At 35.7% G+C, this 25,747-nt stretch overlaps 1 protein-coding gene across 2 annotated transcripts in view; it reads right to left on the bottom strand.

Moving 5' to 3' along the window:
- RELN (reelin) overlaps positions 1-25,747 on the bottom strand; it is a 457,821-nt gene that overhangs the window by 6,807 nt on the left and 425,267 nt on the right. For both annotated transcript variants that reach the window (XM_006925407.2, XM_025041934.1), the window contains exons 51-63: positions 21,471-21,625; positions 20,206-20,420; positions 17,812-17,989; positions 15,429-15,604; positions 15,174-15,280; positions 13,850-14,092; positions 13,091-13,266; positions 10,548-10,621; positions 9,570-9,731; positions 8,670-8,827; positions 6,450-6,669; positions 4,361-4,558; positions 3,589-3,687 (exon numbers count right to left, since the gene is read on the bottom strand). In XM_006925407.2, the coding sequence (XP_006925469.1) occupies positions 3,589-3,687; positions 4,361-4,558; positions 6,450-6,669; positions 8,670-8,827; positions 9,570-9,731; positions 10,548-10,621; positions 13,091-13,266; positions 13,850-14,092; positions 15,174-15,280; positions 15,429-15,604; positions 17,812-17,989; positions 20,206-20,420; positions 21,471-21,625 (2,161 nt within the window). The remainder of the gene's footprint in view (positions 1-3,588; positions 3,688-4,360; positions 4,559-6,449; positions 6,670-8,669; positions 8,828-9,569; positions 9,732-10,547; positions 10,622-13,090; positions 13,267-13,849; positions 14,093-15,173; positions 15,281-15,428; positions 15,605-17,811; positions 17,990-20,205; positions 20,421-21,470; positions 21,626-25,747) is intronic.

Below are 25,747 nucleotides of genomic sequence, written 5' to 3'. Positions count from 1 at the left end.
ATTCAGACTTTACAGAATGAGGACTTTTTGTAACCTAGTGAGGCTGAAAAAAGCGATTTGTCAATTTGGTTCATCTGTTCTATGGCAGATTAGCAGGGGCTAATCATCTTGAAGTGCTTTTCATGGGCCGTTTTTAGTGAAAAACATCAGAGTGGAAGATTAAACCCTCCAACAAGCATAAAGTGTAAGTGACTTTGCTTGTTAAATGCTAAATGTTGGTTTTATCTTTATGGTGTGGGGCTTGTCATTCTGTATATCCATATTTATGAAACTCAAATCCTTCCACAGGGAGTATTTTAGAATTAAGTCATTCAATTAAAAATATATTATGTATCTCGTTCATTTAGGATGAATTCCTAAACGTTGAAATACTTTCAAAAATGCTGACTTTGCTCTCATCAAACTCATATATCCTCTTGATATGGGCAGTAGTGAGGTTACAGTCAAGATACCATGCATGATTACAGGTTTTCTTTCTAGGGATTTTTAGCATGTGTCCTTAGTGCACATGCACAAAAGCGAAACTATGATAATAAAGCTAGATTAAGGCCAGTCTTCACTTAGAAAAGGAAATACATTCTAAAAATGTATACCCCCAAACAGTAGTTGCAAACACATATTAGTAGCCCTAACTGCAGTGTTCAATTAGGTGGGGCTTGTATCTTTTTAGATATGGAACTTAGTCTCCTCCTCTCCCTTCCACACTTGAGGAGTTAACATTACTAGTTTTATATAATTAAATGTTATACAAAAGTATAGTGAATAAAGGGGATATTTTGAATTAATAGGCATTTATGGGAGTATTCCACCTCTCTACTAAATATACATTTGCGGTAAAAAAGTTATAATTAGTATGATTTGTGAATCGTGACATGAACCTTGGCTAGTTTCTTTGTGCCTCATATGGTTGAAAGACACTCTGGAAAATTATTATATTTTATTTTTCTGAATTCTCTGGAAGTTTCTTTTTTATTTTAAGCTCATAAAATCAATGCATTAAAGTATTTTGCAGAGCTACTAAGGGCATATTAATTAGTGAATGCTTTAAAACCTTTTGTGATTGCTTTGAAAAGAAGTACTTTGAAAGGGTACAGTGGCGTAGAAATGTTAAATCCTAAGAGCCAAATATCAAACACTTAGTTCTGAAAATATAATTTCTTTGTGTTGTATTTCTTTTAAAGAACTCATTTATTGAACTCAGCTTTATGAGATATTTCTCTCCAAAAAAGAAGGAAAGTAAAGTAAATCTTTTAATTTTAGCAAATTTTTAAGTTATATTGAAGTATTAGAGATAGCATGTACTTTTTAAATTATATGTATAACATATATATAAATAAAATTATATGGAGATATGTATGAAGTTATAATTTTCAAATTATTTACTGACAGAAGATGCTGAATATAACTGAAACCATGCAACAATGCATGTGTTGCAATGCTCTTTTATCATTCGAAATGTTTTAATGCCCTGAGAATTTGAGACAATAATTCAGAGTAAGAGCAGAGAAATGCTTGATAAGTTATAAATTCTTCAAAGTATTAAAATTCTGGTGGGGGATTAAAAGCGAAGTCTTTACAAATACAGATTATTGCTCCAGAACAATACCAGAAACAAAAGGTATGATCAATGTGATAGATTTCACATAATCTGAACTTGATTCTTATAATAATACCATGATGCTGGCAGCTGCTTATAAAAATTAATACCAACACCAGTTATTCCAGAAGATTCCCTTGGGAGCTGTGTGGTGAAGCTTCTGGCTGGTGTTCTGAGAGCCTGTGAGGCAGCTGATCAATAGGGAGCAGAGACCAGAGTTTTGCGTCTAAGTTGTGAGGGGGTTATTCATACCAGGGGAGTACATTTGCACTTCTGACCCCATCTACTCTTTTAGTCTGAGGGAGGGACTTTTGGTGATGATATGCCTCTGAAATCCAAAATAGATAATTGCAACTGCTTGGCTGGGTGGCAGGAGAAGAAATATCTGCTCAAACATATGATGTATTAAAAATTGTTATGAGTACCTAAGGGCAGTATTAGCATCCTGCTTCTTTGAGGACTGTCGAGTTTTGAAGTTTCCATAGGAGTTGGTAATGCTTTGTCAGGCACAGGAGGCCCCATTAATGTAAACTGTCTTGGCAAGAGATTTGAAAGATCTAAATTTGATTCTCAACCAGTTTATTAGAATCACCTGAGGTGCCTTTAAAAAAGACTGATGCTCAGGTGCCACTGCAGGTCAGTTTAAATCAAATCATCCGTAGGGATGGGCCTGGGCGTTGGGACGTTCACTGATGCTTCCAAAAGCTCCTAAGGGATTCTAATGCTCCATCAGATTGAGAAGGGAAGCTCAGAAAGGAAAAGAAGCCAGGGCAGAATGACTTTACGGATGGTTTCTGGTCGATTTGGACATCTCTCTCTGGCCTTACCATATATGTACTCATTTTAGAGCCCAGGTCATTCTACTATTCCTGGCATAATGTAGTCTGAGGAAAGAAATATCTAAGGAAAATATCAGCCTCATATATAGATTCCAATGAGTCTGGACTGTTATTTTAAACTTCGACTTTGTCTTGTGGGGGCAGAGCCCAGCAAGTTTTCCAAAGCAGCAGAGCGCACAGTGGGGGCTTGTGTAGGGACCAGGTTGCTCTTGGATTTGGGGGTTGATATGGATGCCATGCAAGCAGGTGCCTCAGTGAAAACTAAGACGAAGGCTAACTCAAGACTGAAAAATTCAGTTCATGGCTATGATCGAAAGAAAACAAATCTGGTAGTTTTCCTACCAATTAATCATTTAAATTTGCCTTCAAAATGACTGAAATCAGCCAAGAGACTGATTTCATTTTTGTTTTGGTAAACAGAATTAACATTTGAACCTATCTACCGAGAAGATTCGCCTCTCCTTGCCAACCACTTGGAGCCATCAGTCCGAACCCGTCGAGACATAAGCATTCCAGTTCTACAGGAACTAGATTGTTAGAGAAAAAGCAAGTCATCTCTCTGTGGAACAGTCAACCCGGCTAGGTGAGAGCAGTGCCAACCTTATTAAACGGGAGAAACCATAGGGGAACACCCTTAACTTGGTAGGTGCTGGGATTGGTCAGGAGGAATTTGAAACCATGAATTCTTTGTTCTGGTTGCAACCATGTCATTCAATGGAAGAATGGCTCAGGCATTTGTAGCTGAGACAGGTATTTGCTATCAGGCACATTAACTAGTAATACTCTGCACATTAACCAATACAGGTTGTTTCCCTTTTTAGGATGTCATTCCATTTTATAAGGCAACCCAGATCTGGCAAAAGCATTGTTTCCTGTTTACCTGGAGAATTTTGTTTGATCAAATTTAACTAATATTGTCAAATCCTTAAATAAATCTTTTGCTTACCAAAGTTTTCTAAGGTATATTAAATTATATCCGGGGCTTTATTATTTCACAATGAGCTGAGTTATAGATTGCAGTTGCCGAAGAGTATAAGCCAGTCCTGTGGGCATCTCTTCAGAAACAGTCTTACTAAGTTAAGGAGCATGCCAGATCAAAGGAATTCAATCCTTTCTGAAATAAACATGGAATGCTAAGTATCAGATACTCACAGGACGACCTCCACATGGTCCAAAGCCCATTGATCATGACCTGTTCCATTGTGGCGTGGTTGCCACCAGCGCAGTAAAACTCCTTTCATCCGTGCCTCCCTGGGTCACAGATAGAAGAAGGACAAAGAGGTTACACAGTAGAAAACAGAACTTTCTGGTATGTGACTTCCAGACTTCAGATATAATAGGCTAACCTAAATCAACAAAACTTTGGGCATGGAATTCAGATTTGCTTAGGTTATAGTACTCTCCTAAGCAACATTAAATTTTGTTGGCTACTCAAAGACTTGTAATACTTTTACATCTCTCTCTCTTATTCCCTTTGCTACACTAGTACCTGGAAGAGCAACATATTTGGTCAAGAAACATGATGTGCCTTCTGTGTGATAGACTAGAAGCTGGGGGTACAAAAATGACAAAAAACTAAGCAAACGTGACTCAGTTGCCTATCCTCAGAAAATTTTCAAATAAGCGTATCCAGCAGAAAATTAAAAATGTTTTCTAAGGAACTAGATATACTGGTTAGAGGAAGGAAAATATGCAAAAAGCACTGTTATTATTTTCTGTTCCCTCTCGCCCTAGACCTTGCTTCGATTTTCGCCTGTTGTCCTAATAGGAAACAGTAACACAACGCTGGAGATCTGGGTTAGTCTTGGTTCCGCCACCCCCTATGTTTGTGGCATTGGTCCAGTAACTTCACTAAACTTCCAGCTCAAACTCTGATTCTCGGGGCTCATGTGTGAGATCGTGCCTTTCCATTCAGGCCGCTTACAGGGGGATGTTGTAAGACACTCTCTGAGCCTGAGTGAAGTCCTTCGGCTGGTGCTGTGCGATGACATGCCAGGTGACCCCGTTGTTGACACTGTACTGCAGCAGCACGGCCTTGTCCACCGCGTGGGGGCCGCTCAGGTCACTGTTGCAGCTGTCTGTCTGTGCCGTGCTCCCAATTTGCAAAACAAACATGATTTTGCTGAAAAACACAGGGGAAATAATCTTTAAGCAAGAGTCAGGAAGGATTAAAGGAGTTATATTTTCTAATTAAAAAAAAATCTTTGTTTCTAAAGTTCCTGTGTTCATAATATAGTAAAAATAGAAGCATCCAGTCTTATGACTAAATCACATTAGTAGTAAAATTTGTTTATATTATCTTTTTACATCATACATATGAAAAATAACCTCAGAAAGGCTGGTTTTCTATACAAATAAAGCAATTCTGACTTTCAAAGATCTGTCTTCTTTTTCATGATGTTGAAAAATCTTGCTATAGTATTTCATCTGCAATATTTTCTATTTTCTGAAAGATAATATGGGCCAAATAGGCAGCTGAGGACATGGAGAGGACAAGGAATAAAACCACAGCATTTATGCCACGTACTTTTTTACAAATAGCTCCAAGCTGAATAGCATCTACACAAGAACAAATTATCACGTCTATTTTAGAAACAGATGTCTGGAGATCAGAGCTCAGGTAAAAGTGAGTTAGACGTGCAGGTTCTGGGCCACTTTTGCTCTTCTTTGGCACGTTCTTTGCTTTTCATAGGCATCCCTACCTTCAGAAGATACAGATTTTTAAACATAGGAGTTTTATCTTCAGTGATTAGTAGAGTAATCCCATTTAGGGTAGGTGGTCAAATAAAGCACTAGGTTTATAGCTTGTAAATGCATAAATTAATTTAAAACAGAGTTACTTGTACAACGTGGTGTGTAATTATTAATTAAGCAGCTAGTTGTTGCTGTATATGGGGGTTAGGAAAACATCAAGTTGTCTCTAGATTAAGTACATCTTTTTGGTAGGAAAAAATGAGATGTGGGGGACACAACAATTTTTGGCATTTTCATGGTTACCATACAGGAATTAGTTATATTTTTATTGTTTATCATATTGAAGACTCCCAAACCTGCCTTTCTGCCTCTGAAGATACATTACTAATATTTTCCAAAGTGAAAAGCCTCAAGTAAACATCTACATTCTTATTTACCAAATACCTAATTCTCAAATATACTTGTAGCTACTGAATACTTTTCAGCATTCAGGGAATATGCTAATTTAGCTCTCTGTAACATTTATAAAGCCTTAAAATCTATTCTCAATTATACAGACAAAAAGCTATGTTTGCACTGGCTAAGGTGGCAGAGCAAGGAAGGGCAGGTGGGGAAGGAAATTCAACCTTGCTGGGGTCTCTTTTTCTCTGTCACTTCTTTAGCTGATTTGCACAGTCTTTGCCCACTCTAGTCTGCATTATATAACATTATATATAACATGCAGCTCCTGTATCATGTGAATTTTAAAGTTCTCATCCATCTGTCCATCCATCCATCCATCCTCCACTTCTATCTCTTGTAACTAAGTATGCTAAATATATGTATATGTTTGCATGACTGCAAATCTACTTTACATACATATACACACATATATAAATGCTTACAAATGATTGATATTAAATTATCAACATAGATTATCTATAGCCAACTTTTTATTTTTTACTTACTTTATTTTTCAACTTTATTAAGATATAATAGACATATGATGGTATGTAAGTTTAAGGTGTACAATGTGTTGATTTGCTACACTTATCCATTTTTTATATTTGGCCATTTCTCTAGGTTTATGCCTATGTGTCATTACCACTCAGCCAGTATGTGTGAAGAAATACAAGGTAATTCTACAATGAATTTAAGCAAAGCATAATTATGAGTTGTGAAAACATAGAATGCTTCCTCATACCAAATTCAAATCTTTAGGTTTCTATTGCTTATGACACCTATGCCATTACGTTCATGACCATATCTAATAGACAGTGGACAATGACCAATCTTACAGCTGATTCTATGACTGGACTATAACACAGGAGTCTCGTTACCTCGCTCGAGTAAGATCCAGAGGTTTGGTGGCAGCTTGCCTTATCTGACAGCCATTAAAATAGAGTGAATCTCCATGGGCATAGGGTGCCAGCTGCCCACAGCCACTTCCTATCACTCCACCTTGAATAGTCTCCCAGTTTGCCTCAGTGACTCTTGCTGACTCAAAATTATCTTTAATATAACTGGGAAGATCATGACTGAAAACAGAGCAATCATCACCTAGAGGAAAGGGAAAAATCACAAAAATTAGCTGGAGCAAGCAGATTCGTCAAAGACTAAGAACGAGTATTCAGTTTCAGACGTAATCCATGTTATTGTAAGAATGACAAAACACTCCCAGAAATGTTTCTCTTTTATTTTAGCAATTATTAGCTTATGTTATTGATATCAATCCCATAATCTCTCAGTCAGTGTTTATTGAAATATGTAGGTGCTAATGTATTTCTTGCTTGTGTACACCTATTATTTAAATACCACAGCATCTGGCCAGGCTTGATGTTTACCAATGATGGGTCCAGTAGGGAGCTGTCACCATGGCATGAGAGGCCAACCTAATTTCTTTTCTCCCAGCATGACTTTGTAGCAGAAAATAAGATAAATCATGTTCTTGTTCTTTCAGCTCTATACTTGAGGATTCTTGACAACCAAATCTGTATTTTATTCATCACTGGATTCTAGCAGCTAGCATTAATACTTAGTACATATAAGATATTCAATAATGAAGCTGGGATAAATAAATGCATAATGAATAAACTGAGAGTGTCTCTCAGACACCATTGACCTGAAATACCAGCATTTAAGTAAGACACTACATTAGCAAATGTGTTTGTGCTTGCATTTCCCCCTGAATAGCTCAACTTTTCTAAATGTCCACAATAGTTCAACATTAAAACATCATAACTCTGTTGGATCAAGGGAGAGGGGAAATTACAGACATCTAGGACTTTGTGTGAGACATCTGATTTGTTCATTTACTTAAAGTTCAGATTCTCTAGCCGGTGTACAGACAGACCCAGCCGGTCTCAGCGATAATGAAACCAGGGGAAAAAGATGACCACTAAGTAATTTCTAAGATATGCAGCAGGCTACATTAATCATACTCATTTCATTTGGAGGCAAGAATATAGCATCAAACAAGAAATCTATCCAGACTCTTACACTGTGCTCTTGGGGAAGTTGCATAATTCTAGTCCCCTTTGGATAAATCTCTCAGCTATGAGAGACAGCAGGGCTGACCGGAAAGAACAACCTGAGTACCGGTCTTCTTTCTGACACTTACTAGCTATGTGATCTTGGGCAAGTTATTTAACCTCCCTGAGTCTCAGTTTCTTTAAGTAAAGTGAGAACAATTACATTATTCATAGCTAACTTACAGAGATATCATAAGCACTAAATGACTCTGCTGAATGAATTGGTGGATACCATGTAAATAGTAAAACATAAGGCAATGTAAAGATTAACTCAAAAGAGATTTGTTGAGCACTGCTATAAACTCTGAGAATATAATGGTAATTAGGTAAAGTGAACTTTGTAACAATAGAGGTGGAAACTTGTTAGAAACATTGCATCAAAGGAAAGCAGGGCCCCAGGCCTTCTAACAGGTGGACATAGCAATTTCTTTTGATGTCAAGAGTTGAGTAGATACTCTGCTCCGAGTACATTCATCCTCTAGAAATTCAAGCAGTAAAAATGTATTTTTTTGAGTCATGAAGGCTTTGTGTGTGTGTGTGTGTGTGTGTGTGTGTGTGTGTGTGTGTGTGTGTGTGTGCGTGTGTGACAGAGCAACTTGGGAAACAGACTATTTTGAATCGTCTGGAGGGCAGTTCCAGCTGCTGTTGGGAGAGGCTGTGAGAGAGAAGGAATATTGGCAAAATATTCAGGGATGGGCAGCTAGACCAGCAAGGAGAGAGGCCCAGGGGTGGAAATAAAATGTTAAGGGTGGGACGTGGGCAGTGAGTTATATGCAAGATGGAGAATGTCAGGTACTATAGCATTTCTGAGTGGATAAAATTCTACATTAAAAAGTACTTCAAGGGACATAGCATTAAATTATTCCTGATAATTCATTCCAAAGATAACTGTGTTCAGAGAGTGTGTCATCTATCCTGAATCCCTCCGGCTGCAGTTTCTATCTATTTCCTAGTGGTCTTTGCATACACGTTGAGATGAGGAGAACCTCATCCTGTCCTTTATTAAAAACGACAGTCTGGGATTCAGACCTTGGAAACTTTCATCGCAGATGCAGACAGCGCCGGTGGTGCAATATCCGTGGCCACTGCAGAGTTTGGGGCAAGCCTCTCCGATGTACACGTGGTCAATCGCCCAGCTTTGCTTCTCGGTTTCTTCCCCCTTCTGGATCCAGCGGAACTGTGTCGCACTGCAAGTCCCACAGAGAGCAGAAGGGATTGAGTAGGCTGTTATTTTCCATGGCTGCGTCCAGCCTCTAGCCCGGGGAATGGGGACTATTTCTGAGAAAAGGGCTTCCCAAACTTCTCCCTGAAGCACTGATGGCAGAGGTGAGTGAATGTGTACTCCTCAGACTTTGGGAGAAATGCTGTTCTGAAATCTTGTGCCTTCCTTGAAAATTGTATGTGAATTTCCTATTCTACTGCATAATAAATCTGTGTCCATTTTTCTTATAGAGGTATATCATTTTCTGAATCTTTTGAGTCAAAGGAACACTGGGAAGATTGAACTCCACTACGTTTATCCTGTGACTTTTTGTAACCTGACCCACCCTGCATACCCCAGAGAATATTTGTACATGAGATGGGTGCAGCTTTTGGGAGCACAGAACACTGGGGAAGGTCAATTCCACTCTAGGTCTTTGTTTGGGGACCTGTGACTTAGGGCCTGTGATTGAGTTCGGCATGTGCTGTGGTATTAAGTAAAAAAAAAAAAATTAGAAACCCATGAGCAGTTTACAAACATGATCCTATTTCTTCTTGAGACACGCAGTTGCCAGTCTGGGGCATGGGTTGGTGAGAGAAGAGGGGAAAGGGTACTAGGGCTGCAACTAAAACTCCAGCCTCATTTTATCAGCTGTTCTCAGCTCACTATACGAGCTCTGTAGAGATTACTAGATAATTCCACAAAGTTTACATTAGTACACAACCTACCTGGAGGAGACATGGTCAGGAAGCTGAATGGTGATTCTCTTCCAGCTCGAGCTGTTGACAGCATTGTAGATGGTGGCTTCGTGGAACTGGAAGGGGGAGCAGCCGATGCTGTTTGAAGACGAGGGAAGGCATTGAGTCTGTACAAGGTGCCAGGAATCGGACCTGCAGAAACCGAAGAGGCTGCATTAGACAACTCTTAAAAGAAATATAAGACCTAGGTCTTCTGTCAGGGTAATGCTTTGGGGTTGGATTAAATTAAGATATTTCTATGTAAATTTCCTATTTCCTAAACATTTTTATAATTACAAACAATAAAAGAAAAATTGAATATAATTTCACACAAGATATACTCTAACTCCTTATAAGCACATGAATATATTCACAGACAATAGAATAAAATAATAGCATTCATGGTGCTGCATTCTAATGGCTTCCTCCCACTGATATTATTACCAGAAATATACCTGGAGTCAATTAACAAAATTTTCTGTCTAACCAACCTTAACTCACTATAATTCGTTTTTAAAACTGGTCATGGGAGACAGGCCTATCAACACCATAATAAGGTAACTGCATTTTATTTAATACTGCTACTATGCTTTAGTGGATGTGACTCCGGCTGAAGCATAGTCTGATTTTTCATTGATTTAAATTTTCATTAAGGTTGTTGAAAAGAAACAACATGAATAAAAGAGAGTTCTACTTTAAGGACAAATGTAGTGTCTTACTTATTTTAAAATATAAAGTTTGTTGCCTGAAGCCTAGTATGAAAACAGATTTTTCTTGGTTTGAAGAAAAAAGATGAAATAAGACGTATGTATAAATTTTATATCAATAAAATTTGTACATGTGAAATACACATGAACCGACACTTTTTATACAAAAGAGTGCTCCTCTGTAAACAGTTGCCTTAAAAATAGACAACCATTTGAACTGTGTATTCAAGTTTGGGGGAAATGTAACAAGTATTTCACAAACCTTGCATCTTTAGTATACTCCAACATTACAGAATGAAGGTCACCACAAGAAGTAGCTTCACAACCCACCACAATCTAAAACAAATATAAACAATCAATATGTATCAGGCAAGATTAAATAACATCTGTTGCTAATTAGAAATCCCATTTGTCTTAATTGATAAGCAATCAAGAAATATTCAGAGAAGCTTTTACAGAGCAGCCTGCCAGAACACCAAGACTTCAATTAAAGACATGCAATTTTGCATGGAGATGAAAATTAAGGTTAAAAAATACTATTTCTATTTAATTAATTAGTATAGCATATTAATTATAAAATTGAAGAAGATAAATTGGCCAAAAAAAGAGAGAAATATTTGGAGAACAGAAAGAAACTCAAAACATTACTGGTTTAAAACATTTTCATTGATATCCTAACTTCTTTGATGCTACTATTGAATTTTTATTTGAATTAAAAATAACAATTTTTAATTACTTAATATTCATTCTTAGGGATTTTTCATTTTCATATGAATCAAAGCTTTCCGTATTATATGTGATTAAATATTTAAATAATCAATAATGCATAAATGCCATACAATTTTGGTGATTCAAATTTAAGTCCTAATCATCTATTTAACCAACAAGTTCTATTTCAAGGCTGTTACTGGGGAAGGTTAGTGCTAAAAATTTCAGGCCATACGCTCATGAATAAAACAACTCTGGCTTTGGAGAGAGAATAAGAAGCATATTCCAATAATGGAAATGGAAATCATAAAGGATACAAATAAAACGCTGTGCTGTTTCATAAGAAGGAAAGACTGTATTTAAGTGGATTAGAAAGTAATTCATCAGAAGTGGAAGATCTTAATTATTCCAACCACAAAAGAGAAATAACAGTGATGTGATAGAGGTGTTAATGATCACTATAATGGCAATCATATTACAGAACGTAAGTGCATCAAGTCACCATGTTGTACAACTTAAATTTACACAATATTATATGTCAAATATGTTTCAATTAAAATAAAAGAAAATAATTCATCAAGCAGGGTTCATGTGAGCTGCCCTTTACGCATGGAAGAGTGTGAGAGGTAGAGATAGGAGACAGGTAGAAGGATTGAGTTTGGCAAACTATAAATGTAGTCTGAGGCATGTGGCCTTAATTTGATAGGCAATGGGGTCGTTTTAAAGGTTTATGAGCAGCGGGATGATGAGCTCAGAGCTGTGCTTTGTAAAGTTCAACCTGACTGTGCTATTGAAGACAGATAAGAGTGGATAGAGATTAGAGGTGGAAAGACTCGTTAATAGGCTACTGATTTAATTAGGGCCAGAATGGAGGTGGTAATAGTACAAACAGGGAAGAAGAGATGGGTACCAGGATCACTGGAAATTTGAATTAAAAGGATGCAGTGAATGATTAGATGTGAAAAGTAAAAAATCAAAGACTACTTTAAAATTTAAAGTTGGTGAGTAGGTAAAAGGTAGTGCCAATAATAGAAACAGGAATATCAGAAAGAGGAGCTGGTATGGGGAAGAAAAATATGAAGTTCACTGTTAAGACAGGTTGAGTTGAGATGCAATAAGACAAAGCTGTAGAAATGTACACAGGTTACTGAAGTACTGAATTAATTGTGATTCAGTCAAAGTTGGCTATGCAGATTTGAGAATTGGTCTTAAAGATATGATACCTGAAACCAGGGATGAACGAAATTCCCAATGGTGAGAATGCATGTGGTGCTAGAAGAAAGATGAGAAGTACTGAGAAATGCTGACATTTAGAGGCTTAAAGGAAGATGAGAGGCCGAAAAGGAGATAAAAGTAGATATTGAGAAGATAAAAGGAGAACTGGCCCCTGCTCAAAAGACAAAGGGGGAACAGAATGTCATGGGCTGGAGAGGGCAAGGACAATAGTGTCAAATGGTACAGAGAGGAAAGGAAAGATGAGGAGTGGGTGTGGGTGAAAGCTGTTACATGTAGTGTTTAGACAGTATATGGTGACTTTAAAAAGTGCAGGTTTAGTGATACTTTAATTATTAAATTTCTGAGGATAAACTCTTTCTTTAAAACAAACTGATTTGGATAGAGAAGAAAATGGGTCTCTTCAGTTCCGGGTTGATAGAAGCAGCAAAAGAGGAGAATGCAAATGACTTAATCGAATATGATGACTTAGATATGGGCCACAGTGTGGGCCTGGTAGAGGGAAAGCCTTCACTTTTAAAGAATATGGCTGGGAATGAAAGATAGTAAAATACTAGATATGACTTTGACCTTGGACATCCCTACTTCTAAGGTTTGGGAAAGTAAACTCAAGATTACATCTGAGACATAATACAGTTACATTTCTTGCTGTGTCCCAATATACTTATAGATTTTATCTATGCTCAAATAATCCTACATGATAAAGGGCTTTGTGAAAGATTACTTCTTTTATTTATAAGATAAAGTCTCTTTTAATGAATGAAATCAATCATTTCCTTATATTTGTCCAAATAAGCATTCTCCCCACACCTCCTTTACCAAATGCCATGCCATACTTTGTTAGGAAGAGCCACTTCCCCCTACCTTAAACTGCATCATATATCCTGGCTGTATAATGAGCTCTCTGGAGGAGAGCACATTGTGGGTCTTGTCTTTCTTTTTATTTGGCCAGTAGAGGTGGAAGGATGGATTGCCACAGAATCCTGCTGTCCTTACTGCATTAGGGTAAAAACTCCAGTTTTCTTCATGGGAAGTGCCTTCTGTTAAGGTAAATGGGAAGTAATGTGATATGTTATTCTCTTGAACTGACTGGCTTATTGTTGAATTACTTGAATGTCTATGCTCTAGCTCTTTGCTCACCCTTTAAGATTAATTTTTATTTTATTCAATTGGAATAAACATACATCTAAGATGAGAAATCAAATGTAGAAAAGATTAGTAAGTGCTAGTACTATTACCCAACTTCAAAAATGTAATTGCTAGTCTGGGTAACTCCTGCCATTGCAAAATTATTCTTGGTACACTTTTAAATCAATGCAATGTGTATCTGCAGTACAGAAAGTCTCAAAGAGATGAAAATTATTTTGGGGTATTAAAATTTCAAATTATACTTAGAGCTAGACATTCTGTCTTTAACAGGATTTATTAAATTCTCAGTTGACATTTGAACAAACTACCAACCTTGAAGATTTATAAACTGCTGGGCAAAATAATAGCTAACATTTGTTGAGCATTAAATATGTGCTAGTAGGCACTCTTCTAAATGCTTTTCAAGTAATTCATTCAAAGACACAAGCAGACAAATGGTGCACAGGAAAGACTGTTCAATGTTTTGTTTCTTACCATCATCAAAAGTGTCAACCAGTTGACTGGGATTGATTTCTGCTCCACCAATCAAAATGTTGTCTAGGGCCCACTGAGCACGCTCCACCCCGGAGACCACAAGCCCATTGCTCATCACAAAAGGCTGCCACCAGCGAAGTCGAGTAGTATTGGTGAGGGCATCCTCGGGAAGAAGTATGTAGTCATGTCTAACAGAAATGTATTTCTGATAATCCATCTCATGGAGCAAAGTCCATGTAATTCCTATAATAACAAATATATTGACATAGTAACATATCTGGAAAAAATCCTCTCAACCACCAGTATACTGCAGCTACTATAAGCTTCCCAAAGAAATCTGCAACCAGGTAATGAGAATTGATTTCACTGACTTTAATGTCAGTGTTCACTACTTATAAATATTGTTGCAAAAAGAGGCTGATGATATATATGAGGGGAAGGGTATTTAGAAATACTTGGCCAGATATATAAATACTAAAGTAAAAATTATATATTTTATGTTTTTAAAATTTTTAGATTCCTACATGCATTATTTCTCATAAATAATAAGATACACCCATGTTTTGCATATTTCTAGCCAAGAACTCCTAGTATTTTAAAACATAGCTATTATAATTCCATACGATTTGTGATTTATTGGACTGGCATAAAGTTTCCCTCTTAATAATTGATAAGACTGAGATGTTTAAATTACTTAAAACAGCTTCTTAATACTACAAAATACTTTAGGGCCATCTATTTATCTGCTAGTTATTGAGAATAATATCTTTCTGCCAAAGCTGATTTTCTAAAGACTTCCTGGTTTTACTGGTCTGCTTTCAGCTACTTCAAAATAATAAAATAATTTTGTGAAAATAGTATATGACATACACACCAATTCAGATTATCTTCTTTCACAATTAATAAAGTTTTCTTGTAGATTCTCTCAGTATTTATTACATGCTTGTTCATACAAAATTTTTTTAAAACACTTTAAAAGATGTTTTTAAAATGAACTTTTACTTGGAAAACTATAAAAATTCTTTCTTAATTGTATTATTTATAATTAAGCTTCAGTTTAGCACAGAGATGATTTTCTTTACACATAAACTTTGAAGCTTATTTTTTTAATGTGATTTCTCCTGTCGCTTTTTTGTGTAGATTTTGCCTAATTCAGAAGTCACATGCAAGAACTGTGTAACGCAACTAAGATCTGTAACTTTCTTTCTGTAACTTTCACTATTCACATTGCAGCGTCAGCAATGCTTTGCAGAACTTTTCTGAGGGGCATTGGATGGAATTTGGGAGTCTGCTCCAAGGCATGGCTTTCACCCCTGAAACGTGCCTCCATCGGTAGAGTAGTCCAACAGCACGCCTTCCTTCCGGCAGATGGGCCGATGGCAGGAGGTCATGTTGTTCTCACTACCGATGCGCCCCCAGTATTGCAGGAATCTGAATGCAAGCACATATTATCCATTAGAATAGTTAACAATTAATAGTAGTCTACCCAAGTCCTGTATAACAACTTCTTCCACTTCTGTTCCTTGCTTTGGGGAACAATTTGCTAAGTTGTGGTGACAATAACCAAAAAATGACTTACTTTGCCCCTCTGAGATCCAAATCTTGAGTGATAGCTTGTCTCACTGTGGATCCCCCAAAATAGAGTGCAGTGTCCTCGGCAAGAATCCCACACTCGGTACAAGTACTCCCACCTTCTAAGGACATCCATAAATCAGGCTTGATCTCTTCGCTGTCAAAGCGTTCTTTCAGGAATGTCTGGGGAAAAAAAAGTGGCAATTGGTTAAAAGTAACAATTTCGGATAATAATTATGAAATAGTTAAGACAATACAGAGTTACATCTTGGATTTTACAAAATTAGAGCTGGTTCAAATGATTTTCCAAAGATATTATTAAAAAAACAATAGGATATCGTCACAATATGCTTTTCTATCATATAGTGAAGATCATTTAAACTGCTTAAATAATGTTTAATAACTGGAATTTAAAGTCTAGAGAGAATCTTAAAACAATGATAAGGTTGAGAAGAAATACTAATACTCCTATTTGTAAAAAGTTACTTAAGAATATATTCCCTAAATGTTTTATTTATATGGTATGCAAAAGTACTATTGTAATTTATTATAATATTATAAAACATGAACTAAAAAATGAAAATTCAAAGAAATAAGATAAAGCAAAACAGATGTTCTAGCACTTTTCCCCCTAACATTTCCTAGCAATGGTCTTGTTCTCCCCAGGAGTGTGTGCCCCAACCACGGAGACAGCTTTAGGCAACCATGACCCTTCAGTTTCTACCAGAGTGAACTTAGAATGTCTATGTGGTTAGGTAGGGATATTGAAACCAAAGCTTTCTCTATGAAGTCAAAAGAAAGTCAAACTTGAAAGGCAATTTGAAAGACTTTTCACATGTTTATCAGGGCCAAGATTCAGGATGATGGGGAGAAGTACTCGAAATCTAGAATAAAATATTTTCCTTGGGTCTCTAGTTTACCCTTTTAACAAAAAAATAACCACAATCAGGAATAGTCTATTTTCCAGAGTAGGTAATTAAATATTAGGGTATGGAAACATTTTATGTCAAATGATTTCATCCCTTCACATCATAGTAAGATCTTGATTTTTCTATTCATTTTGCCCATAGTACATTCATTTTGTCCCTTTTGCATTTGGTTGAGGCACTTGATTTTTTTTAATGGTATAAACATGAAAGTAATTTGTCATAATTGTAATTGCAGTAATTAGATATAGAAAAACTGCATTTTTTTTTCATTTGAGTGTTGTCTAGTTGCTATTTAATTGTATAGTTAAAATGATTTAATTAGACCCTCTTTTCTTCAAACTTAGAACATAACCACCTCTATGGTATAAGATGTGTAGTTACATGTCAATCTTACCTTACTTCACTGATGTTAGTAAATAAATGCAATTTTAAAAATGAAGATTTACATGTCAGACACTAGAGGCAGAAGCCACACATCATTGACTGTGTAGGCTGTCATTGAAAAAATAAGAGTTCATAATATAGATCTGTACAACTTGTTATTCAACTGAGAAATGCTAATGAAATTTGAATGTCATGAAAGAAAACTAGATTTTTTTTTAGTTTATTCAGTACTTATGGCTATGTTTCTCACATTGTAATCTCATTTGATAACAAATAGACTAACGGCTTCAGACATAAGTAAGCATTGCTCTAATTTTATTTTTTTAATTTAGCAATTCCAACGTTGTTGAAATGTTATAGAAAAAAATGGACAAAACAGGTTTTATTTACATTGTTTGCCTTTTATATGTTTGATTTCAATCACTTGTGCTTTTTTAGCCTAGTCATTTTTCTGTTATTGTGATGATGAATGTACTATATTTATTTACAGAAATAGAATGCACATATGGCAACTGTGTTGGGAACTATATTTTCTTTGCATATTAAATAATGATATAACAGCTGAAGTTTCCAAGAATGACCTCTCTATTCTTAATACACAACAATATTTCAGCAATCAGCAAATCAGAACACTGAATTTTCTGAACAAAAATTCAGGTACCGTTTAGTCCTTTTTGAAAATTTATTCTTTTGTTTTATTTTTGTGATAATTTTATGTGCTTTATTTCATAACAACAACAGTATTCTCCTTCAAACAATATATCTACTGAAAAAGTAAAGGTGGCTTAAAACTGATTTTAAATAAAGAATCTGTTTAAAAAAAAAAGCAGAGTATTTATGTTCTTTAATCTATTCAGTCTGGTTAATTTATGAATTGGTAAATTGTACTAGAACTTAATCCTAATACTCTTATAGCTAAGAAACCTAAGACATATTTTTTTAGTTTCCATTCAAAGGATTTATTTACAGGGGGCCCCAAAAAACACTGTTACAAATTATTACTCTCACACTTGAGTTGGTTCTTAAGGCCTGGCTTGCAATGTGAGTGAGTGCTTCCATCAGGGGCTTTGTCATTACCTTCAGAGTGTGAGTCAAGTAGCAGTTGGGCCCGGAGTATCCTGGATCACAGACGCACTGTTCCTTTAAGCAATCTCCATGGCCCCTGCAGTTGTCCAAGCATCCAGGGCCCAGATAGAAATTATCAATTGCCCACTGCATATCTGAGTACTTCTGATAAAACCTAAACCTTACTGGACTATTGGCAACACAAAAGCAACACAAAAACAAAAGTTAACTTTATTCAGGTCCATTTTCCCATGTGTGTATTCAGTGCACAAGAGAAAAAACATTTAAGACACTCTGACAGAATGAAATGGGTTAATCAAAAATGTTTTCTAACCGCCATTATCTACTTCTAGTCATGAAACTTTAAATTCAGTTTTACTTAAATTTTATGATATACGAGCAAACTTGTAAAACAAAATGAAAATACAGTGAAATCTCTATTTCAAGCAATAGGAACATTTTAAAACACAAAATTATCATATTTAAAATCAAATATTTTAAAACACAAAATTATCATAAAGTCTCCTTGAGTTAGCTCATCAGGAGTCCAGTGGTTGCATCACAATTAAGTTTCATTAATTACATTTCTGAAATTGCACAGAAGGTGAGTGAATCCTTTGGCAGAGCCTTGTCAACATACACCCAGCCCTTACCTTAGGTGGTTGGGAAACAGAAACTTCTAAATCGCCCAAAGATAATCAATATTCTCAGAGTAACTATGCTAATTAGAAAACAATTTTGAAAGGGTTATATTAAAGGACATTTTCCTGAGATTTTAATTTCATCATTGTTCTTCTCTGCCTTTTGGGGGAAATACAAATCTCATAATTAACTTTATTTATATTAAAATACCCCACACTATGTTTCTGTAAAGAGTCTAAAGTGCATGATGGACTTTCTGGGGTGACATCAATGTTCGGTATCTTGTTTTATGTGATGGTTACACGGGTTACACAATGGTAAGAGCTCATTGCACTCAACAATTAAGACGTGCGCATTTTACTGAATGTAAATTATACCTCCTTATAAAAAAGGAGAGAAAAGGAAGGGTAAGACAAGGCAAGGACATTGCGGTGGGTCCCAGCATGCATTTTATCCCAGATGAGTCAAATGAGATAATTATCGTAATATAATTCCCTTAAACTATTGACTAAGGAATGGGCATTCTAGAGCTAATTTGTACCAATGGGATGCAAAGAGGTGCTTGCTCTGGCTCTGTATGAAGAAAAGCAACTCTCTTTCTCTCTCATTAGATGTAGGTAAGGATGCATTCTGCTCTAGTTTTCTGAAAGTCATATTTGTTCATGAGGGGAACCAGCCCGAAGGCTGAGAGTGGCCAATGTGTGGACAGTGGAACAAAGTGTAAGAATGAGCATAACAAATATCAATTTCCTTGAAGACACTGTTGAGTTTCTGAATCAACCAGCCCTAGAGTCCACTTAACTTGCATTTTTTTCCATTATAGATTTAATACATTTTATTTTAAATGAACCCAGTTTGGATTTTAATTGAGCTAATTGGGTTTTCTGTTACCTGCAGCTGAAAGCATTCTAATTTAGCTTCCTAGCACGTTAATTGACTAAGCCCTTTACATTTGTTCTAGAGAACTGTGAGTGGTCATGTAGTAAATGGTATCTATGGGACATTGGAGTAGCTGTGTGTAAGTGCCTAATTCACAGGTTCTATATGTTCTATTATATATCATAATTCTGTTTTACAGGAAAGTTTTTCATTTAGCTACACTCTATGATTCATATATTGGAGGTTCACCTCTCATTTTCTTTAATGTATCTTTTTCTCCAATTTTATAGGCGAAGAGAAATCTTTTCTAATTGCCTTAAATTAACTTATCCACAGACTTTTTAGAGAACAATTTAATCGTTTGGATCACCACTCCTCCAGGCTAATTACTTTTCACTGCAGGTGCAGAACATAATGCTTTGATAAGAGAAAAATGAAACCTACAAATTGCACCTGTACAAATAGCACGACGATTTAGGATTTGTACAAACAGCATGATGAGTTAGGATTTGCTTCTGGCTCCATCTATCATGCATTGACAAGGCAGTAATGTGGAAAGCATAGGATGCATGGTGGACCACAGTCTACAAGATCTATAAGGTAACATACACCTTTTCATTTGGTTCGGAGGCCATCACTATCACTCTGTCCCCATTTGCTGATCCTGAGGTGTGAAATATAAATGGGCCTGCTAAGGCCCATCTTGACAAGTCTGAGAATTACAACTTGAAGTCTCCTTGAGTTAGCTCATCATGGAGGTCACCGATTAGAGAACCTTAGAGTTAGGGAGGAAGAGAACATTTTACCCACAATTACACAGAATTTCAGGCTCAACAACAGTGTCCCTAATCTAATTCCGTATGCTTGGAACCAGGCTTTACTTACTTGCCCACTAAGCCTTCAGGGAGTGGGTAGGAGATTCTTTTCCATCCTCTAGTTGGAAAGAATACAGATGGCTGAGAAACACTTCCAGAGCATTTTGGGTCCGCAGGTAAGCACTGAGGGACCAGATAATTCCAGCTTACACCAAAATCAGTAGAATATTGTACATGAATTTGATGCTGGGCAACTTTTTCAGATACTTTACAACCAACAGAGATCTAATAAAGAGAGATGCAAGACTGTTAAGATATTAAACCCATATTATATATTTTTGCTCTAAAAACTTGGCAGCAAGAAAGCTGCTCATCATATGAACACTATACCACATCCATCTCATATTTTCAAGTTTATTATTTGCTCTGCTGATGGGTGGGGAACTCGATATGGTTGCCCAAGGTGACAAATTATGGAAAGTGACAAATATATTGTGCAAGAAGTTTGGAGAGAAGCTGAAACCTATGCTTCTGCCATGGCTGGCTGATTGCCTTGGAAGGCCTGGGCCCTCTCTTACAAATTGTTGTTTGTTATGCTAATGGTCTGGCACTTCTGTTTGGCAGAATGCTTGACCAAGAAGGATGACTAACAGCTTTACGAAGTTTACTATTTTGTCCTACAATTTATGATTCTCAATAAATCACTTTCAGTTCCAAGTAGGATGCAATGAAGTGATAACAGAAGGTACTTTTAATAAGGCACAACACCTTTTCTTGATAGAGACAGCCATAATTCGATGTTTGTTGCTAATACAGTGGAACTGAGGTAGACAAATAAATTAGTTGACATAAGATCTTGGCCAAAATCTTGGCCAATATTAATGTTGGCATTAATGCTAATCATGCCTTTGTAGTCCATAATTTTCTTCCTTCGGAAACATCAAAATGCTCTTGTAAAAAGGTAGATATAACAATAATAGCTTTAATCTTCTCTTAAAGGAAAAAAAACCTGCCTAAGCCACATAATGATTTAACTCAGAGAACTGGACTTAGTAGTTTACATTTTTATCAATATCTGCTCTATTGGTATTTAACTCTGAGCAGAAACAACCTTACTCTTATGAAATGTTTACCTTGAAATAGTTCAGGAATAAAATACTTTAAATCATTAAGTTACATATAGTTGAATTGTATATTACCTTAATATTAAACTTCATTTTTCAAAGTATACAATAAGTCAGTAACACATTAGATGATCTTTACCTCTATGATTTTTTTCATTTTTATATTATTAGTATATGGCTATTTATGTAATTAAGACCATAACATTTTCACCTTGAATTGCATGATCCAGCTTTCAGTGGGAGTCAAGTCGTGGGTCACTGCATACACTTCTCTTCCATCATGACTGCCACAAATCATGACACCATCGGGGGAGTCACAGAACCTTTCTACTGTACAATCATCATGGAATAGCCAATGCTCATTCACTTAAAAAATTAAAAGACAAAAATTTTATGACAAAAAAACACTTGAAGCAAATTTTTCACTTTAAGCAAAATCTAGAATTAAGTAGAAATCTCTCTTACATACAATCCACAGAGAAAACACTAATATAAGCACATCATTTTAGGAACATGGACACTGGGAGGTTGAGATATATCTACTATCTGATATTAGGAAGTCTATATTTGGGAAAAAAGTGTGTATGGTATATGTTGTATATGAAAATCAAAGGGAAATATATAATTTTTTTTCTAACTGATATTTAACTTTTAGGCAGGATTTAAAGAAGGAGAAAAAATTTTAGTAATATGATAAGAAAGTGAGTTAGCTACTTCTACTCAAATTCTGATAGTGCTATCTGGATAATTAAAAAACTTTTAATAGTCAAATTCATAGAACCAGAGAGTAGAATAGTGGTTACCAGGGGCTGCTGGGAGGCAGAAATGGAGAAGTGGCAGTCAAAGGGTATAAAGTATCAGTATTGCAAGACAAATAAGCTCTGGAGATCTACTGTACAACATAGGGCCTTTAGTTAATAATATGTATTATATCCTTAAAAATTTGCTAAGAGAGTAGATCTTATATTAAGTGCTCTTATGATAACACAAAAATCAATATTAATAGAGGTAAAGGGTACGGAAGAAAACTTTTGGAGGTGATTGATAAATTTATGGCCTTGATTGTAGTGACGGTTTTTCATGGGTGTATACTTGCCTGCAAACTCATCAAGTTGTATGCATTAAATACCTATAGATTTTTGTATGTCAATTATACCTCAAAAAAGTGATATAAAAAAAGCTTGTAAGAGTCTAAGGACAATTAAGCAGCAAAATTATAACTTGATTAGTGCGAAGTAAATCCTATTTTCTCTGTCATACACACACACACAAAATTCCTTTTCTCTTCTCACACACACACACACACACACACACACAAAATTCCTTTTCTCTTCTGGAAGTAGTGTTTTTAACATCATGACTTTATCTTAGAAAGGTTAAAAATTAAACATATCCATAAGTTGCATCTAATTCATGTTATACATTAATTTTATAGGTTCAATTTTTCTCTGAAAATTTCCTGGTTATCTCCAGTATTTGCAATGGAGATGAACAAATGGGTGCAACCTGAGGCCACTGTGAATGTCCTTAGAGGATTTGGAGAAGAGACCTAACAATTTAATTAGAATTCGGCCTTCATCTGTGTTCTGTCCTTTTGATTTTGTTTGAGCATGACATATACCTGAAGAACAAGCAGTCTATTTCTGGGACTCGAATGACTACTCCAATGCCATTATCTGTTAGTTTTCATTCCATAGGATTTGGACCTACATTTAATCCTACATTACAGATATAGGACTCAAGAAATTTGATTCCAACAAGAATACCCTGAGTCAGTTTATTCTGGGCTACATATGTTATTTTATGCTAGAACTCTGCAATCCTGATCAACTAACTCATCAATCTCTTCTGCAATATCACAAACTATTTCTGTAAGTAGGTATTAGTTTATAAGAATACCATTTTGGTAAGACTAGAAGAAGGTAGAAAATTTGTTCCTTCAATTGTACATTACCAATTAAGCCTAAAGTAAAAATCAATATTTTAGGTACTTGAAAAAATAATCTGTATTTGCTTTTATTCATACAGAAGCAGTATTTTAATTTTTCTGATTATAAGCTCATTATGTAAAACATTACACAGGAAAAAAAATGAATAATTTAGCTAACTTCTGAACCAGATCTACGTATGTAAACCTTCTTAATAACCTTGTTAAGAGAATAATACTTGGTAGTGGTGAAGAACATTTTAAGTTTTTCCTATTTAAAAAGATAATTTTTATTAAATATTTGTACTTGTACCACTGTACCATGTGATATAGTAATAAATGTATGAATGAGAATAATTAATCTAAATATTCAACAATGTCAAACGGTAAAAAAATGCTAAAATGAAATATTATATAGCTATTAAAATGATATTTTCAAAGATACTTAAGGACATGGGGAAGTGATCAGGATTTAATTATAAATTTTCAGGCTACAATATATGTATAATCTAGGATTTAAATATGTTAAAAATGTTTATATAAAGACATAGAAAAAAAGACTATGAAAAATACCAAAATATTGATAATGGTTATTCTCTGGGTGATTTTTACTTTTATCTTCATGATTTTCTATATTTTCTCGATTTCACACTTTAAACATGTATTATTTTATAATACTACATTAATAATTAAGTATTTAAAATTATTAAAATGCCTCAAATTTCAATTTTCAGCATACGTTTAATTCTTCTTGAAGGTTTTTATCAGTCTTGTTATTGCAAAATATATCTGTCTTTCTATACAAGATTCTGGGGCCAATTTGTCTGTGACATAGTCCCAAAATCTGATAAATCTATGGTCGTATATTATATCTATTTTCACTGTTCCGATAACACTTACAGTGTTGGTGAGACATATAATTAAATGTCACTACTTGATTGGAAGATACCATGTTTTATGTAAATAAGCACAGATGTAGCATAACAAAGCTACAAACCTAATATAAAGCACAACTTAAAAATAAGGTAACAAAAGAGTGTCATGAAATGAAAAGGAAACAAGGCACTGAAAATAAGAATAGCATGGATTTCTGGTCAAGATGGAGTAGGTAAAGGCTATGCTTACCTCCTCTCGTGACTACGTAAAAATTACAACTAAACTATAGAACAACCATCATTGAGAACTACCTGAAGTCTAGCTGAACAGAAGTCCTACAACTGGGGACTTTATAGAAGAAGCTACCTCGAGACTGGAAGGTGGGCCAAGATGTGGAACAGGCTGATCCTACATCCATGTGTGGCAGCTGAGAATCGGGAGGGATATCTTGGCTGCGGATGTCCTCTTGACAAGCGAGGGGTCCCAGCCCCATACCAGGCTCCCCAGCCCAGAGTTTTAGTGGGAGAAAAGAAGTCTCCACAACTTCTGGCTGTGAAAACCAGTGGAGATTGTGGCTGAGTGAGATGAAGGGCTGCTTGGAGTCCTAGGCAATTCTCTTAAAGGGCCAGTACATGGACTTACTTGCTGATGGACTCACTCATTCTGAGCTCCAGAGCTGAGCCAGCAGCTTGAAAGACACTGGGGACATACAGGGAGGAACTGAACTATCCAGCTTCAGGGAGAGAGCGAGAGGGATAGCTTTCTCCCAGACAGAGAGCTAGAGGGATAGCTTTCTCCCAGACAGAAGTGCTGGCAAAAGCCACTGTTTCTTTGTTCAGACTTAATTTGCTGCCTAAAAGAGACTCACTTCAGATCAAAAGACACAGACAGACTGAAAGTAAAGGGATAGAAAAAGATAGCTCATGAAAATAGAAACTTACAAACAAAATAATCTGGGGTAGCAATACTTATGCCAGACAAAATAGATTTTAACACAAGAGACAAAGAAAGACCCAGTAACCCCACTTTTGGATATTAATTCAAAGGAAGTAAAAACACTACTTTGAAGGGACATGTGCATCCATATATTCATTAAAACATTATTTACAAATAGCCAAGATATGGAGTCAACCTGGGTGTCCATCAATAGATGAATAGATAAAGAAGATGTGTACATACATATGATGGAATATGACTCAGCCACAAAAAAGTGGAATCTTGTCATCTACAACAATATAGATGGACCTAAAGGGTATTGTGCTGAGTAGAGTAAGTCAGACAGAGAAGAACAAATACCATATGGTTTCACTTATATGTGGAGTCCAAAAACAAAACAAACAAACAAACAAACAAACAAACAAAACAGATATAAACCCAAATACAGAGAACATATTGATGGTTGCCAGATGGGATGGAGTTGTGGGGGCTGAAAAAGAAGAAATTAAGAATTACAAATTGGTAGTTAGAAAAAGTCATGGGAAGATAAAGTATAACATAAGGAATATAGTCAATAATATTGTAATAACTATGTATGGTGTCAGATGGGTACTAGATTTATTGGGTGATCACTTCGTCAGTTATATAAATGTCTAATCACTATGTCGTACACCTGAAACAAATATAATATTGTATGTCAACTGTAATTGAAAAATTAAATTATTTAAAAAAAAAATAAGAAAATAAGA

This window comes from Pteropus alecto, unplaced genomic scaffold (genome assembly GCF_000325575.1).
Source record: "Pteropus alecto unplaced genomic scaffold, ASM32557v1 scaffold109, whole genome shotgun sequence".
In the NCBI taxonomy this organism is placed as follows: domain Eukaryota; kingdom Metazoa; phylum Chordata; class Mammalia; order Chiroptera; family Pteropodidae; genus Pteropus; species Pteropus alecto.
The sequence above is the reverse complement of the archived record's forward strand: the minus strand, read 5'-3'. Positions and strand labels throughout refer to the sequence as shown.